At 47.2% G+C, this 19,058-nt stretch overlaps 1 protein-coding gene across 2 annotated transcripts in view; it reads right to left on the bottom strand.

Annotated features, from left to right (window-relative positions):
• Positions 1 to 9,153: 9,153 nt before the first annotated feature.
• LOC126548406 (uncharacterized) overlaps positions 9,154 to 19,058 on the bottom strand; it is a 51,329-nt gene continuing 41,424 nt past the window's right edge. For both annotated transcript variants that reach the window (XM_050196548.2, XM_050196562.2), the window contains 2 exons: positions 14,199 to 14,231; positions 9,154 to 12,647 (listed from right to left, as the gene is read on the bottom strand). In XM_050196548.2, the coding sequence (XP_050052505.1) occupies positions 12,565 to 12,647; positions 14,199 to 14,231 (116 nt within the window). In that variant the 3' untranslated portion in view covers positions 9,154 to 12,564. The remainder of the gene's footprint in view (positions 12,648 to 14,198; positions 14,232 to 19,058) is intronic.

Here is a 19,058-nt window from a genome sequence, read left to right as displayed (position 1 = left end):
TCACGCCTTTTTTTTTTTTTTTAACGTTCACCCTACAGCCCCCCTTCCCTACCAGGGAGAGTTCAGCGTAACTATACGCGTTTCTCGCCGAATAGACGAATCGCATTTAAAGCATTGAATGTTCACCGACCAGTGGTATGTTGCCAGTGAGCGCCACCTCTGTAATCAAACAAATCACGATATAAAGGCTCATCATCGTCAGCCTATCTGTGTCCACTGCAGTGTCTGTCGTGCTTTTTTGCTCCATCTCCTAGGTATCCCTAATGCACACAGACCTCTTATACAGTGTCCCAGCTAAGTTTAACCAGAGTTTAAAAATATGCGAATATCACGTAGCTGGACAGAGCCAAGGTAATGCTTCTTGCCGTTGCTTGGAGATACTTAAATATTTTTTTTCATACCACCTAATGAAATAGTCTTAACCAATTAATCAACTTCTCAGATATTATAATTGGATGAAAAGTGTCAGTGAGACGGGACGCTGTGTCAATGTTCGCTTAAAAGAACATGAGACGTCTGTGACGTCAGGTGGAGGGGCAAACTTGCCCGCTATATGCGGAAGTTGCCCTTGCCGTCCTGTTTATGAAGACACCCAAATTATTGGTAGAGGAGGCACGAAATGCGAGAGAGAGAAGTCATTGAAGCTTATCAAATCCAATAAACACGGCCACAATCGGTGCGTGAGCAAACCCTCCTTATCGCTATCTTGCAGAGAAGTGTTTTTGGAAAAATGTCGCCTTTAGAATGTCTCATTGATCGATGTCTTTTTTTATATTTTTTTGACTGCCTGGTTTTGTATAACGCATGCGCGAGTTGATTTTCCTTTCTTTGTTTTGGGCCAAAGTGTTTCCATCAAACTCTGTTGTTACTCCCAGCGTGTGTAGTTGTCTTTTCTCTCTTCTAGTGTACGCGTCTTCGAAGGCTGAGTTTCGTCCTTTGTTTGTCAAGTCAATGAGAAAATTGTAGAGCGACATGAAAAACTCCCGATACAGCTTTCTGTTGATCAACACGTGCTATAATTAGTGTTTTTGCCCGAGCGTGAAAGAAGCCCGAAAATGCAGGTAAAATTGCAGCGCGATTGGCAGCTCGAGGTACTTAGCGCGCATTCGAGGGCGTTACTGACTGCACCAAATGAGTCCACCTTTAAAAACAGTCCCCATTCCTAGGTAACTAGACAAGGGAATCGGATGACTGTGTCTTCGCCAATCATAATCGTCGAACCGTTCGCAAAATCCCACGCATGCCATCTAGCCGTTCCGCCGGAGTCTTCTTCCAATGTTGCGCGATCGCCACCGCATACGAGGCAACCACGTGATCGACGCCGTTCATACGGAAGTCCTCGACGTTGGCCCCTCGCATCAATCAGTGCATCGGATCTCCGTGACGGTCAGCTTGCGGAGACACGGGAAGCCAGAGTTGTTACGGAGTCTACAGAATCCGGTGTTCGTTGTCACCGGGGGAGCTTCTTAGTTGACCCGTCAACAGTCGGCGCCAGGGCTGCGTCGAAGTCTGGGAGGGCGCTGCTGAAGGGGAGGCTGCCTCGTGAGAAGCACCTAAGGAATGTCCTTTGCTGTTCGGAGACACAACACCGTGTAGTAGTATGCTTTCGCTTATAACGAGCAATGATGAAAAAAAGAAAAATCTTGCATAGAAATTTGAGTATACTCAAGGCAGCGTTGAGCGCAATTTTCTTTTTTTTTTTTAACGACTGTCGAGGTCATCTTCAATTTTCGTTATATGAAGTGCCAAACCTGGCAGCCGTCAAAGCGTTCCACATATTTCCCCACGAGAGAGAGAAATAACTTATTTATATAGCCGGCAGATTAGGGGGGAGGCCAACCCCGCCTAGATGGCGGGGTTGGCAGGGTTGGCGGGGTTGGCCCTTGAGCTCTAGCGGTATCCTCGGCCTGCTGGATGGCCAAAAGTTGGTCTTTGGGGTCCGAGCTTAGCAACATGGTCTCCCACTGCTTCCGATCCTTAACTTTTTGGCCCTGTCGCGGCGACCGAGGACAGGCCCAGATAATGTGATCCAGGTCCGCCCTTTCTTGACAAAATTTACATTTGGCCGAATATTGGTCTGGGTAATGATTATAAATCACCGGATTTGTATGCGTACTTGTTTGAAGGAGGCGCCATCACACAGCCTGCTGATTATTAAGTGATGGGAGTGCGGGAGGAAAACGCGCCCTCCCCAATCTGTAATGGTTAGTTATCTCCCTGTAGCCAACCATCCGGTCCCCTGTCAGCCCCAGCCGCGGCGCCCCAGTGGCTCGGCTTGCGAGTCCTCGAGCCGCGGTGTCGGTCACCTCATTGCCGGGGAGAGAGGAGTGCGCAGGCGCCCAGATATGGACAACCTGCTGACCGCGGAAGTTTGCCAGGATTCGTTGTGATTCCGGCGAAATGTGCCCCTTTGCGTAATTTAAGATGGCGGTTTTAGAATCACCAACTGTTATCGTGGCCAGCCAGTGTGGTAGCCATTGCGTGAACAATGGACGATTCCTCAGCCACCTCTCTCACCTGAGCCACTCTCTCTTCCCGAGCCACCTCTCCCCACGAGAGTCTTTTTTTTATTATTCTTATACGCGAGGATTTGCCGCAAAGGATAAATAAAGTTAAATGAAAGCTTCCAAATCTTCGTCGTGCAAGAACTGCATCAGTGTATTTACAAAATTGTTGTCTATCACCCAACGGACGTAGCTTTCTGTTAGGTCTGGTTCCAGTCTAGCCTTTCTTAGATTCCTGCTTTTAAAAAACCTGGGCACATAATTACAGAAAGCTAATGAATGGGTTGTTGCGCTAACAGGAAAATAAAGACTTAGGAGGGCAAATAAGAAACGATAGGTCGAGCGCTAAACTTCAATTTATCTTATTGTTACACATAACAGGGAGAATCAACAAATGCGCATGCGTACATCAGTGGTGCCTAGCGCGATTTCAGTAACGTTTCAAGAGCTGGAATCTCGTTGTCAAACAGAAAAACAGACGTATCACTAATGCAGCTCGTGCCTCTCTTCTACGTGATATGCCTCCAAAAGTTCTCTTGCTAACGTATCACCACTCCTGCCAATTATCTTAATCTCACAATTATCCTAATCTCAATTATCTTCATCTTGATCTCAATAGAGCCTGGCATCTGCCTGCCAAGCAAACCATGCCATGCGCAGGTAAATGCACATTACCTTTGTTAATTATTCACAATTCATGCTCCCGGTCCCGGTCATCGACACATCTCCCCGTTTGTCCCACGGAGGACTTCCCACATTTCAGCGGTATTTCGTATACAACGGCCATCGCACATTTCACGTACTAGCTAGTGTGGTTTTTCTGGCATTTCATTTTATCTTGGTCGGCCATTGAGTAGGTTTTCGTGGGTGTACACACCAGCGTACTTATATTGCTTGACAATGTATACGACTTCCTGTTGAATTGACGCTACATAATTACTCTCGTCATAAAGATCTTGCTTCGCGGTTTCTCTGTGCTAAACTGAAGGCCTAGATTCATCGCACAATGCCGTCCGCACACATCAGCCCAGTGACCTTCTGTTGCACCCTTTGCGCCTTACAGATGCAAGGTAGATGAAAAAGAAAACGACCAACCCTTTCCCTACCGGAAAGTGGGGGTAAGCGAAGCTTGTCCAGTGTGCATCTGACCTTCGTCACGGTTAACTCACAGGTAACGGTACCGGATTGATTCGGCCTCCCCCTCCCTCAGCTCGCGATCTTCTCGTTGCTGTCGGATTGTCTGGGTTCGGGCGGCTCTAACGTCTAGATCGGCGCGCCAACGGCGAGCCCTTTCAGGGGCGAGTTCTCGCCGCCGTTTGTAGAAGGCTGCCTGTTCCTCGGGGGGACGCACAACGTGTGGCCGTCCCATCCGCTTTCCGAAACTATACTGAACGGAAACGAAGCCGTCGCAGCGCGCGCTATACTTTTTCCTGCCCTCTTCCTCACTGGCGGTAGCGTAAGGGCCCGTCCACGTTACCGGCACGGCAACTCGCCGTTCGCGGACCGCCGTTCCACGGTGGTTTTGCTAGCGAACGGCAAGATTTCTCTGCCGTAGAGAGAGGATGGGAAGGGACCCATTGTGCGGCCGCCGTACAGCGAAGTGGCCAATCAGCGACCGACTCTGGCACCGACAGCAGCCTCACCGCCGCTGATCGCTCGGCGGCGCCGATATCGTCGCTAGGCCTGCTCTTCTTCAAAGCTAAAGCTGACGGCGCTTCGGAATGAATCACCAACGCTTACAAGCCGCAATATTTTCTTACCGATGTTGTGACTCATCGCAATAATAATACATAAAGAAGAAAATGCGCTCAAATTAGCGGCACCGTCGCCGGCTGCGATGCAAGCCCAGCCGAGCCGGTCGACTGCCTTCGGTAGCCGCGCACTGCAGCCGAGCTCGACAAGTATCTGAGCTCTCGTTCGTGTTTAACATTTGGCAGTAGATATTGTGTTTCATAAAATTTACAATTTGCGCATCACTTCAGCTGGCGGAAATTATTTTGCTTGGAGCAGAAGCAAAATATGTTTGCGACGCCGGTGGCGGAGGCGCGCATCTTCGCGGTCGATTGGCCCGTCGTTCGTGCGGCGGGCGGTGCTCCGGCCGAAATGCCGTCTACTTTGGGCAACTCTCGCGTGGCAGACGTTCTATGGCACCGGAGACCGGCTCACCGTTACGGCATGTTTGCCGCTAGCGTGGACATGCCTTAACCGCTCCGATTGGTTGCGCACGTGCCGTGAGCGCGCGCCTATGCAGCTGAAATCCTTGCTAATGACACGCTCCACCATCAGCGCAGCTGTCAACTCATCAAACCATCCTTCCACGCAGCTGTTCTGCTCTGGGAACAACTGGCGTTTATTTTTTTTTCTTTGCGCGGCCACGACAACGCCCCCGAAACTTGAGCAAATAAAGCTTCGCTTGAAAATAACGAATTCGCTGCTTTCCAATCGAATTTCCATGCCTTAACATAAAGCGTGAACAACAATGGAGACAGAGGACTCGCTTGATTCAATCCTCGGTCGGGCCTAACTCCGACGCGGCCTATTCAAATACGTGTAAAACGCAGAAACGTTTTTCTAATAACCCCTGGACCAATTTTAATGAAATTTGATGCATTTGAGAGTGAAAGTTAAATTCGACCGTTGGAAGTGGAATTCCTGTTCAGGGCCTGAATATTTAAACTCTAAAAAAAAAAAAAAAATACAGAAGCGTGAAGTTTAATAACAGGTATCGAGATTCTGTAAAATGTATCCATTAAATAGTTCAAAGTGGACAAATTCTACATGTCAATATATACCTTACTTGAGTTTGTTACGTTATGTACAAGGGCTCTGCAAAAGCTATATTTTTATACTAAATATTTTTCAGATTCATGTGTAACATGAATCTTTATAGTACTATATGCAATTAACGTAATTGTGATATTTTTTATTGCAGAGTTGGAGTTGTAAACTTCATAGTTTCGTTTTCTGAAAATTTGTTTTCTTGGTCAATTTTTTTATGAAAATTTGCAATCTAAATAATATATTCGAAACGGTCACTAGATATTAAGTTATTCTGTTAAATGCAACAAACCTCGTCAAATTTGGTGCAGTGGTTGCCGAAAAATACGAATTCTTTTACATGTATTTAGATAGGAGCACCCGAGCAATGCCTCCTGTACTAGATGCCTGCAGCGTGAGCTGAGAAGTTGGTTCCGGCCTCTCTCCCCTTTCCTCTTCTCCACCCGGGTCGGCTGCGAGCGCTAGTTGCGGCGGCTACTCCTAACTTCAATCACGTTCTCCTGCCTCCGAGATTTTAGCGGCGTCTAGCTGTTGCTATCCCGGAGGCAGAACTCGCGGTCTCTCGTCAAGCCATTGGCCGAGCGCGCGGGAACCTGGTAATCGTTACTTCCTCCTCAACAGGGAGTAGGGTCGGCAGCGAGCGCCGTCTTTCCGCGACTACCCCTTACTACAGGAACCTCCGCAACAATGGGCAAACTAGCGACGCGGCAGGAATCTAGTAAAGGAGGCATTGACCCGAGCTAACGCTTATCTTAACGCTAACGCGGTAATGTCACAGAACACCTATGGTAATACTGCAGGGACACACGAGGGCACGGCGAACCGGCCCTCCGCGCCATCTGGCGGCGCACCCTTCTTGCAAGACCGACGCTAGAACGCATGCGCGTCCCTACGTGACTGCAAACGTGCATGTTCCCGCGCTTCTTCGTGGCGCACCGGCCATATCAGAGTGCAGCCTGGCGACTAAACGGGCCGTCGCTTGAACAGATCGCTCGATGCTGGACATCTAGAATTCGTCGCCCGGAAGTGCTAGGGGCGACTAGCCAATAGCGTGAAGCCGGAACTGGATGTACATCACTCAAACACTACCGATTGTCGCATGGAACGAGCAAACGATTGAATTTTATACGTGCAAGAACCTACTGCAAGACCTTGACAAACATTTTATGCTGATTTTTATAGTAAAATACAAATCAGCTTAAATTAATAAAGCACTCGTCACAGTAGTTTCGACGCGTATTTGTTGCCCTCATACCGGCAACACCGTGGAGACGTCGCTCAATATCGTCGCTCGCATGGGGTACGACTTGCAGGCTGCGAGCGAATGCGACAGCCATCTCAATCGCACCGCTTGTCGCTGTCGCGCGAAAGATCGCTTGCACAGGGTTTACACACTTTATGATTGGCGCTGTGGCGACTTCGACGGGCAAAGCTATGCTGAAGCGTAAGCTGGCACGCGCCGCTGCGGCCGCGTCTTTGTCGAGTCACGAGCACATATGCACAGGGCCCGGTCGCGAACGCAAGTAAATTTTGTTTTCCTGCACTGCGCCTTTCCGTGACCAAGCTTCGTTCTTTTTACGAACGGGCGTTCTCTCGCAGAAGTGCGTAGCATAAAAGGCGATCGATAGGGGACAGGCAAGATGAAAATGAACTCTATTTCCGTTATAGGAGGGTTGATCCAGAAATTAGGTTCCCGAAGAGCTCCAGCCCCACGGGAAGGTGCGAGGCAAAATCCGGCAACACTGCTGCGCGCGGCTGTTCCGCCACTCTCGATTTCCCACGGCCGCGCTTCGCTGCGCCGCTTAGTATTGGCTCAGCAGCCGCCCGATATGGAGGTTCCCACTGTTGATCGCGCCAAGTGCGAGATTCGTTAAGTAATTTGGTGTTGCACGCCAAAGGGACTCCACCCGCGAATATTCATCGTCAGTTGATAAAGGTGTATGGCGATAAGTGTTTGTCCGTTCAGCACGTCCGAAAGTGGTGCAGGGAGTTTAGTGCCGGTCGGACGTCCACGATGAAGAACAGAGCGCAAGACTGTCAGACTCTGAGGCGGTTATCGAGATGGTCCAAAGCGAAGTGCTTCGAAACAGGAGGATCACCGTCCGTGCACATACTGACTAGTCAGATTCCTGGGAGTTCCTACGGTACAGTGGAAGGAGCTTTGACTGAAAAATTGGGCATCACAAGCATCGTGCTCGATGGGTACCGCGGCTATTGACGCGAGACCACAAGGAGAAACGCCTTGACTGTGCTCGCCAGTTTCTTCAAAAGTGTCAAGAAGGAAGGATTTTTGGACTCATTGTTACGGGAGAGGAAACGTGGGCATTTCATTTCACTTCCGAAACGAAAATCCAAGCAGTGGCGTCACCCAGAGTCACCAGTCGCAAGGAAGTTCAAACTCCTTCTGCTGGCAAAGTCATGGCCAGTGCTTTTTGGTATCGTAATGGGATACCGCTGACCGATTTCGTGGAACGTGGCACAACAATCAACACGGGCGGTTCTAGTGCAACATTAAGAAAACTCGGGTCCAGAACCGCCGGCGAGGATGACTGGCAGCCGGTATACTGCTGCTTCACAACGCCCGTACTCGCGTCTCCCGTCAAACCCAGGAATTTCCGACAAACTTTGGGTGGACTGTCGCGCCCCAACCACCGTACAGTCCAGACCTCGCGCCTAGCGATGTTCCCCAAGGAAACATTTTAGTGACCAACGCTTCCGGAGCGACGTTGAAGTCAGAGTTGAAACGCTTCCTCAACGTATTGGTGGCGGAGTTCTACGACATTGGGATACAGAAATTGGAGCACCATCTACAAAAATGCGTAGAAGAGAGCGAAGTTTCATCTTTCCAATGATGTAAATTCCTACGAGAATAATCAATGTTGTCTATTGCTAAGATTGATGGGAAGGTTACTTCTGGATCAACCCTCGTATGTGTGAAGTTTCACCCGTCGGAGCCGCCACAGCGCCAATCGCAAGAGGGGCACCGCACTCGAATCATCGCCGGCGCGCAAGGAGAAAGCGTGGAAACATGCACGCTTTGAGGAGCTGTGGGAGGCTGCCCTGCGCAGCTCCGATCCCACCCTGCAGGACCGAGTCCCGAGGTGGGCTGAGGAGGTAGCGGAGGTCTACCACGACTGGTAGACGGACGCCTGCTGGGACTCGAGTATAGACTTCCCTCTCTACCCCTAAACACCCCTTGAAAGGGAAATAAGGTTCATTCATCGCAGTCACGGACGCGCATGCGTCGGTCTCGACAACATAGGGTGCGCCGCCAGAAGGCGCGGTGGGCAGTTTCGCCCCGCGTTCGCGCGCCCCGCAATATTTTGTGGCCGAGTGTACGTCAGGCAAGTATTACCGATTGTCGCACGGAATCGGCCAACAAATTTGAATAGGTGCAAGCACCTACTCCAAGACGTACAAAGAATATTTTGCGCTGCTTTTTATAGAGTAAGACGCCACGAACTTAATAAATCACGCCTTCACGCCACTTTCGGTGCGCATTTACTGCCCTCATACCGGTAACACCGGGAAGACGTCGCTAAAGGTCGTCGCTCGCGTGGAGTTCCGACTTGCAGCCGACGAGAGAACGCGACAGAACTCCATCGCGTGCTACGGCCACAGGCAACTCAAGAGCGCTTACATGATTACACGTGAACGCCTGTGAATACGAGAATGGTATCGTATCGTAAGTCTAGCCTTCCCACCTTGCGTATGAAACGCCGCGTAGATCAAGGCTCGTACTTCCGAAGCACGAAATTCGATCTCCCAAGCGGGGGGAGGTGGCGGCAGGCAATGCGTACCCACAAAGGAAGCAAACAACTGCAACGGATGGGTAACCTTTTCAGCTATTCTTACAACAAGTCAACAAGTGTAAACTCTTCAAGCAACTGTTTTTATTTCATTGCACTTTCTTTTGGGCCCGTTCATCCCCTCCACAAATGCAATGGGGAGGCCAGGGTAAGGGGACTGTCGTTGCTGCGCGAAAAAAAAAAGCATGAAGTCTTTAACGTATGCCAGGCCACTGGCCACAAACCAATGGAGACAAACTGTGTCGCGATAAAATTGTCTCTGGCGGCGAGGCAAAGTACACAGCGCCGTCGTGAACACTGTTTTTCGTTCGCTATGGGGTAATGCACACGAACACTCCAGTGAGCGCACAAGACTGCGCATTGTAGTAGTGCCCAATCCGATGTGGAATGTTCAGCGAACAGGCTCTTTTGGCTAGGAAAGGCAGCGGGCAAAATGTAAAAAAGAAAAAAAACTTGCCTCGATGTCAATTTTTTTTTTACATCACCTCTAATGAACGGGATGAAAGGAACGCCAGAACTTGGAGCGTTCTTCAGGCGGTAGCCAGTAAGATTTCTCGCACATTATATATATATATATTTTCTTTCTTCGCATTCACAGACACTCGAAAAGCAGGGACGAAGTTCGGGCCCAGTCGAGAAAGACACCCGCGCATGGGCACACTCGCGGACATACAATAGTCCTCTTTGTAAACTCTCTTCATCGCCTGGGTCTCAACTGATGCTTCTCGTTATTTAAATCGCCTCCTCATCGTCGACTAGTGAATACTTTAGACATTCATTTAACGCTCTCTCAAACAACATCGAAAAACAAACAAAAAACGCCTATTATGCTCCTCTCCTTCCATATTGGGCACGGCACAGCCAAGACAGCCCAAAGCATCTTCCACGCTCCAAGAATGCCTTGCACGACAAACAAGTGCTGGGAGACACTTCTGAACCTGGCAATGAAGGAGGGCTTGGTGGGGTGTGGGGGAGTTGTGGCAAAACTCGAGTTGCATTTTTTATAAACTAAGAATAAACTAAGGAACACAGAACTTTGTTTTTCATTTCCTCAACAACGGCTTTCGCTTTCTGCGCACTCTCGGGGAGAGAGAGCAGAGCCGTACCTGCGAGGCAACGTTGCTTGTCGTTAGCTACCACGTGTGCCTCCCACATCTACACCGATATGTGTTGCCTACGGAAGCGTTCCACTGGACCTTCCCCCCCTTTTCATCACGCTTTAAAAAACGGGGGCTGATCAGGCTGATCAATTTGGCAAAGTGGGAGGGTGACAAGGGGGTGGGGATGAATGGAAGGATTTGTTACCCTGACCTATAATATATACTTTCTTTTGTTCCATCACAGGTGAACACCTAGGAAACCTGCAAGTCATTGCAGCAAGAAGCACTGTGTACCTCACCAGTGTCCCCGCTGTCCTTTAACTCTGGTAACAATAATTATATAATAAATAATGTGCAACACCATTCTGGCAGCGAAAATGGTGTTGGCAGACTCTAGAAGAGCAAACAAAAAAAAATTAAAATGTGGCAAAGTCATCACAACGTTGTCAAGCACATGAAAAAAAAAAGGATCAGGCTTGACCTGTGCATAAAACTCAAGTCCGGCATTCAAGAGGGCGTGGACATCTCTACTGAACCCCTGTGTAACAACAGAGCAGCTCTTCTGGTAACACGTTTTGACTGTGTACAATACTTCAAGGTCTTCAAAAAAAAAATAAAGTAAGCTCACAGACACACACTTCAATGGCCAATCTTGAAGCCCCATAACAGACATGTCCACTTTCTAATCTTTTCTGTGCCTCATTAAGACATTTTATCCCCTGACCCTTAATCCCACGGACACTTGTGGCAGTAGCAGTCACATCTGAAAAGTCAATCTCGATAAAAAAAAAAAATAAACATCACAACACTACCAAAGTGCCGCATGAGTATAAGGTAACACGCACACACACAACAATGCACGCACACACAGACGCTCACACTTTTAGCACACATGCAGCCAGTTTCAGAGCCTTTTCTTTCCAGAACGCCAATTAAAAAAAAAAAATTGTCCAGTGCCTAAGTTCCCTATGTAACAACCAAAGAGGAACTTCTCTGCACCACCTACATCATCCAACAAATGCCCCCTTGTCTCCATGCCCCACCAACTTAAGATTTCTTGCAAGACACAACTATGCGTTCACAACTGTCCGTGCTCAGCTTGGCCTTCAATAAGCAGTCTGCCACCACAGTACACAGGGGCAACAAGTTCACACGCAAGCGCTGTCCCCGACTGTGTTAGTCGCACTCCTTGGGAGGGCCTACCCGTGTGATGCTGCAGTTCCAGAAATGTGCAAATGCGCTCAACACCTTTTGAAAGGGAGGAAAACCAAGTCACTTTCAATCTGAGAGTGGGCCGGGGGTGGGGGATGTCAGGAAGGGACCGGGAGATGGGACGTCATTCGGAGGAGGAAATAGAGAGCAACAACAACCATCTAACGTTTCCTGTCTGGCACTGCTCGTGAGCATTTGTCCACGCGATGCTGAGCAAGCACTTGTATCATAATCCCTACAGCAGTCGTCGACAAAGGGACGAGACGAGAAAGACGAAGGAGCCGAAACAAAGACGAGTCTTCACACACTTTGCTCACTCGCACCCTCGCTCCCTTATGAGGGGGAAGGGGGTTGTTTCAACAAGCAGTTTCACTTGCCTTCATTCGGTGAAAGGCGCGACACATGCCAGTGTTTAAAGTCTATATGCATAGCCACTCTGCTGCACGTCGCATCACGCCCCTTGCGTCAGTTGCAGTTGCACGGCATCACAGAAAACACACAAGACGAGAGAGGTGCACACACACACAAACACAGTCCCTGGGGCCACACCAGAGAGCTTCCAACATGTCTGTGGCATGTTACGTTTGTCGGTCGCAACGTTGCAAAAAAAAAAAAAAGACAGCAGGCTTTGAGAGGCGAGCCAAGGGAGCTCTCGTGGCGTTTTCATAAACTGACTTGGCTTGGCTTGGGCGTAAATCGGAGCAGCAGCGGCTGACAGTGATAATGGACGAGCTGCTACATACTTCACCAGCAGTCTTGCCTCTTGTTGAAAACGAGGGAGGGACGAATGAAAAAGGCATCAGATGGGGGTAGCGAGGTGGCTGCAGCAGAATGCAGAAGGGGCGGTGAAGCCCTGTGCTTGGAGACTTTTTCACGCGGCTTGCTTGCTTGCTTGCAGCGGCGGAAGACTTTGCTGAGGCGAGAGAGCCAGGCGATGATAAACAAGGAGAAGCACTTTAGTGCCGGCAATCGGAAAAAAGAGCCATGAGAAAGGGATGGAGAGAGAGAGAGAGACAGCCAGAGCAGGTCAAGCATGCACATGCCACACGTCCAGTTTTCTGCCGCACATAGCCGCGGACATACAGTGACGAGTTGAACTGCGCTGCTCGTCCACTGCCTCTTCTCGACGTTTCATTCCATGTAAGTGCGCGTATGCGCAGGCTAGCTGTTCTGTTGCTGCTGGCCACCAGAGGACGACGAATCACAGTAGTACAGGACTCTTGTCTTAGAGTCCGAGGAGCCTTCTGTAAGAGACAAACAGGCCAAATGACACAGTTGGTAAACATGGCATCCTCTGCATGTAAAGCTATACCCCTATACCCCCCATCATTATCCTGGAAATGCTTTTCGTGCTTAATCCATGCCACCCTGACTATTTCTGTACTGCTAAGGCCACTGTTTTACCATGGCAGTTCTCTGGTTCTGTCAGACGATGCCAACGTATTCAGTGCTAGCCATACTTTGGCGATACAATAGACTGCGTTAAAGCTAGTTCCTTGGCCATTTTAATGTGCTTGTGCAAATGGCTCTAATAGATACTATAGCTGTCATATTTAACATGACATGTAGGAGGATTGAATTATGGCCCAAAAAATATACTGTCAGGGAATTGTACCACCAGGTGTTAGACGCTCTCCTTTTGAGTCTGCCTCACCTAACATCAAACGGAGCTGGGCAGATACCCTCTGTTAGGGTATAACGAGTGTGATCGACAGAAAGAAGTACCGGCAAAGAGATCTCCATGAAAGCAGTCTCGGAAAACTACCGAGCATCATACACAAAGCAGATTCAGCTCACAGCCAAAGACATTTCATCCTACTACATGACAGTACACAAATGTGCACAGTGTAGTGAAGCTATATTCATTAAACCTAATGTCTAGTATTACACAAAACATAGTAAGAATTTCAAAAGCTCATTGAAGTACAGGAACAGGGATACATACGAAAAAATTCTCTTCAGAAGCAGTTATCAATCCAGCCATGTATACAGCTACTTGCACCAATAATATTTCTAGCTGACAATCTTGACTGCAAAATGACATTTCGTTTGCTGGGGCAAAAAATTTACTGACATGCCATTTCTAGGCGGCTGAACTCTTGGAATTCACATATCACAGAATGTACAGTACAGTCCACGCTTATAGGGAACACCAATTTAATACTGAATCTCCCATAACCCAAACAGTCATCACATCAAGGAACAGGGTGCCACATATGATGCATTAAGAAGGAATCAATCGCCAAAGGATCATTGCTGGATGCCTTCTCATCTAATCTGAGCTGTAATATGTGTTGGTACTATATTCTAATTAGATGTTTCCCTTCAACAAAGGGACATACTCTACATTCACCATGAGGCTTTCCTGGGAGTCTCAATGGGACAGCCTTACCTGTGGATAAAAATGTTGAACCAGACCAGAAATTACAAGAAACATGAAGCCTTAAGAAGTACCAATAAGTGAAAGGGCATTTTACTTTGCTGTGCTGCAATAGTTTGATCAGCAGCTAATGTACTGCTATCTTGTACTCCCCACCTAGATGCTCGACGTTTTTCCTTGATGCTAACCTACTGTTACTGACTCAAGGTTACAGCAGTTGATCTGGCTGATACAAGGCATTTACCAAAGCAGGCTGCACAAGTGCGGTATTAGAGTGACCTTCAATAAGATCGCAATGGCCTAGAATAGGAGATCTACAGTGTGGCTTAACACATGTTGCTTGGAGAGCGAGGTAAACGAATTTTACTATTCCTACTGCACACTCGATGCTCTGAACACACATAACTTTGCTTACCTTTTTCGTAGCTCTGGTACGCTCTCACCCACTCTAAATAGAAAAAAGGGAAGAAGGAAGCACCTTTAGTCATAAACCTGCAGCACTATGGAGTAAACTATGGAACGTACGAAATGAAAATGAAAAAGAAAAAAAAGAACAATTTATGTGAAGCAGATTATCTCAATACCATTAGCAAATGTGTGCTGGAGCACACTGCCGTCATAATCAGTGAGTGGGTTGTCACGAGGGACACCTCATTCGCATTTCAAAGACTGTTTCAAATGCAAAAAAAAAAAAAAAAGAAATAACAATGTATTGTTTCAGAAGCTGCTTAATTCAGCTTCCTAAATTATTTAATTGGGAAAAATATAACATGCACTTGGACTTGCACAGGACAAGGCTCCCTTGATCATGCACCGATATGCAAGTTACACACACCTGAGATAACTTTACCAATGATTACAACCGGAGGCGCCGGAGTTGAATGTCACAGATTTGCAGTTAAGTTGTAAACAGCAGCAACAGTAAGAACAGAAACGCATATTAAAGGATGCTGGGCATGCACACTTGAGCGACTTCAGTTATGCAAGTAGCTGGCACAGTTTACGTATAAATACAAAGTGCCCTTTGTTCTTGAGTAATCATTCATGCACTCAAATATGGCTCGAGGTTTACATCCTCACCATAGCAGCTAGCAACAATGGTTGTGAGCCGTGAACAGACTTCCATAGGTGGCACCATGTGTGAGGCAAAGAGCAGGATTTATCGGTAACAAAGGGGTTGGGGCAGCTTATGGGGCCTCACTTTCGTGGCGAGCAGGCATATTCTTTGATGACTTGATCTTAAGATATGTATTTGTCCATGCACAACACATCGACAAATACATGAAGAAAGAACAACACAAGCACTTGGTTGCCCTTGTCTCTCTTGTGGCCAAGGCCCACAAGTCCGAGATCGCAGAACAGGTCGCCATCGCACTCGTGCTCGCAGACCCGACCACTACCCATGTCTACAGCGATTCACCGCTCGACCATCAAAGCCTTTCATAAAGGAGCCGTTGCAAGACGAGCACTACAAATAGTCCATACATCCGCACCGCTGCAGCATCACACCGTCTGCTGGTTCCCGGCACACCTCGGACAGATCGAGGACGCCCCTCCCAATCTCAATGAGATGCTGTGAGCGCGCGAGACCTAACCCTCCACGACGCCACCTATTCTGGTCGTGACCATGCCAGCGAGAATCGGGATCCTCCCTCCACATAAGAGATCACAAAGCACTTTTATCTAGACAGCAGAATATACAGCACACCTCACAATAAGCTCACCAAGCCTCAAGCCCCTCACATTCAGAATGATTCAAACAAACTATACCCCACGCAGAACAAACATCACTACATGCCCGAGCTATACATATCATATTGCGAAAATTGCCTTGGCACACTAGATGTACATTACTTGCTCTGGCCGTGTGGTCGGACCCACGAAAACAAGAGTCAAGACTCCGGCAGGCTACAAGAAGCATTACGCAGCATGGATCTGGCGGAGCAGCTCTGGGCCCTCCAGCGAGCCCACGATGTGGCCAGAGAGTTAAAACTCACGGTCCCAACGTGGGAGTAGCCTGCTCTATGGGGCCTTGTGCCCCGTAGCTCGCAGGACCTTTCAGTAAGGTTATTCCATCCATCCATCTTGTGGCCATGTTATCATGCCTGTGCTATAAAATCACAAATCATTGCCTAATCTTCTAGCCTTCCACGGTATTTCCTTCACATCATTAAAGGAAGCCTTTGATCATTCATGGTCACTAATTCAACATGAAATGTCATTAAATAACTCACAATCAAGCAGCACAACAAGAGTGCTGCACATTCAGAGGCTCCCTGCAGTCAAAATATACACACAGTAAACTTTTGTTAACCTGACTATGGTTGATTCCATCTTTTAAGCCATTCGATCCTGACTGAATGACCCAGATGGCACTCATGCATTTCTATGGGGTGAAACCTTGTTTGATCATAAAAGTGGCCTTTGTCAGATAATTTGAACTTAACCAGTCAGCATGCATGCGCCTAACCTCTACGGTGACCTAGACATTCACCCCTTCAGTTAAAGCGTGTCTGGGTGAACATTAGGGAACAGCGAATATGTTAAACACATGTCAAAATAAATCTCTCTCGTCAAAAACAACCATGCCCTAGGAAGAATTTGAAACGACGGTAGCTCACATTGTCCAATTACGGTATTTACCAGATTCTAACGCGCATTTTTTATTCTCTAGGAAAGATGTCACAAAAATGGTCAGTACAATGCAACTGAACACGAAACCAAAACCATGTTCGCGGTGTTTGTGTGCTTTAGCGCATAAGATGGCTGTAATGCGGCAAAACTGACTTTAGAAAACCGACCAGCACTGGACAACACATGTTAAGCTTTTGCCCATCTTTCTTGCAAAAGAAATCAGGTGCATGTTACAGTTTTACTTTGTTTAGGTGCTGGAATGTCATTTCTACGTTAGTTTTCAACTTTCAACACATAGAAAGCGGCAAGTACTTCCAAATGATTCAATATGGAGTTCTGGCATTTTTTTTTTCATAGTGTTTAATTTGACCCACTGGATAACAGTTTGGTTGGTACCATCAGGGTTGAATTAACGGAAGTTCAGTGTAATGGAATGACATATGAAGGGTGGGCAGCACACGGATATTTTAACTTTTTACCTTCTGGCTTCGAGCAGCTTTGCGACGTTGCAAATTGATAATTTTCAACAAAATTATTGCATTATGAATGCAAAAATACGCAATGATTCAGCATGTGCATGGAAACTTATTGCCTTGCTGTGTTAACTTTGATCAGAAATTTATAAACAAAGCATAATAATGCCAGACTGAAGCCACAAGCCCAAAGGTTAGACTAATTCACGTACTAGCCATAATTTCCACAGGAGATGCACGATTGCTTCACCGATGTCCCAGAGTTCCCACAAGTAGTTTTTTCAAGTAAACTATGCTCACAGCCACAGCACCCAGTCCAATAGGCGTAACCTGTGCTACACTTTGTCGGAATTCAACATGAGCCAACATCATCCTTGCAGTTGCTATGGTAGTTAGTGGGCCTAATATTGCCTTGCAAATGGAAGCATGGGACAAAAGCTTAAAGCTCCGATCTAAATTAGAGGCTTAAAAATTTTAATCCACCGCATGATTCACAGCAATTTTGTACACAGCAGCCCCTCAGATATTATATGCAGCAGATCACGTCCAAAATGTGAAAGGGATACCGCATGGCATCCAAAATATCGGTCACAGTCGCCCATTGCTTCTGTGAAGTGCATAGTAGCAGTACGGCAAGTCCAATAATCAACTCCAAACGCACATGAAAACAATAACAAAACAGACACTTGAAATATCGGTCAGCTAGAGTTCAATGTCTCTACAAAGCAACAACCTATATAATGAAGGGTTGTGCATGTTGTGTATGTTCCAGCCTAACTTATCTTTAACATGTGTCGTGAATGCCTCAAGTACAAAACGCCTACAGTCGACTTCTGCGGACCCTGACGGGACCAACGAAGTTGAACGAATTATCTGGTGGGTCGAATTTAACACGATGCAGAAAAAATGCCAAAACAGATTGCCGATTTATTTGGCAGTAGTTGCCCTATTCCAAAATGTTCCCAAATTAAATGCGCACCCACTTTCTATGTTACCAAAGTAGAAAACTAATGTAGGAATGACAATAAAGCTCTTCAACAAAGTAGAAACCTAACATGACCAAATGTTTTAGCCAGAAAAGTTGTTGCACAAAGACTTTCCTTGACTTAGCTTTGTCATCCATCTTTTTAAAAAAATTCAGCTCCGCTGCAGTACATCCATGTTAAGTGGTGAAGCATATGACTTGTAAGGGCGGTTTTGGTTTCGTGCCCAATTGCACCACACAGGGAATTTTAGGCCTAACTTTCTTGGAATAAAGTAACAAAGGCAAGCATCAGGATCAGGTAAGTACCGTAATCAGACATTGCGAGCTATGGTTATTGCCTAAAAATCATCCTTGGCGGGCTGAATATAGGCGTTTTCAACTGATATGATGTACATTCAACGCATTCAGGAATTCAGAATGCAGGAGACTCCAAAAGAAGGTCGACACGCCTTCCATTTACTTCTGGGAGCTTGAAGGAACAGTTTCCTCTAGGAATTGCCAACAGGAAAAGGAGGAGCGCTGGCAGTTCAGCAACGATTAGCCCACCGCACTCATGTGCAGCCAAAATCAGTCTGGAGACTAAGGAGACACCTTACCAATGCACAAACAGGTCATTTGTGTACAAGGTAAGTGAAATCCTTTTAATCCCCTTTTCAATGTACCTCCTCGCCAATACCCATCCTTTATGGGTGGGTGTGCACCGTTGTCAAGGTTCACCAGGAGAGGCTGAATGAACAGATCCCTTCATGGATCCATTGTTCAAACTTGATGCACAACATGCTTCTACCAGCAGAGCAATGGGTTTTGTGGCAGTGTCCCAGGAAGGCGGGGACAGATACAGAGGACAGGGAAGGAAACTACGAAGGAAGCGATCAACTAGAACATGTAGGCATATGCTTCCTTCGAGAGGCACTTGCCACTGCATTCTTGACCCGTCATGACTATACATTAGACTCTCGATGAGAATCTCTCATGATGGCTCAAACACTTGCACCATCCAAAAATTAAAAAAAAAATAAAGGGAAATTAAGGGGAGACAGGGCAACATTTCCCCTCAAGATTGCTCAAAATTTGATTTCTTCATGTTTTACATTTATCACATGGCTATTGAGATACCTTTATCCCACACCTATCACATTTATCTCATGGCTAATATTAGGAAGGAATATGTTGCAGAGTTTGA

This window comes from Dermacentor andersoni, chromosome 3 (assembly GCF_023375885.2).
Source record: "Dermacentor andersoni chromosome 3, qqDerAnde1_hic_scaffold, whole genome shotgun sequence".
Taxonomy (NCBI): Eukaryota; Metazoa; Arthropoda; class Arachnida; order Ixodida; family Ixodidae; genus Dermacentor; species Dermacentor andersoni.
This window is presented reverse-complemented; position numbering and strand designations above follow the sequence as displayed.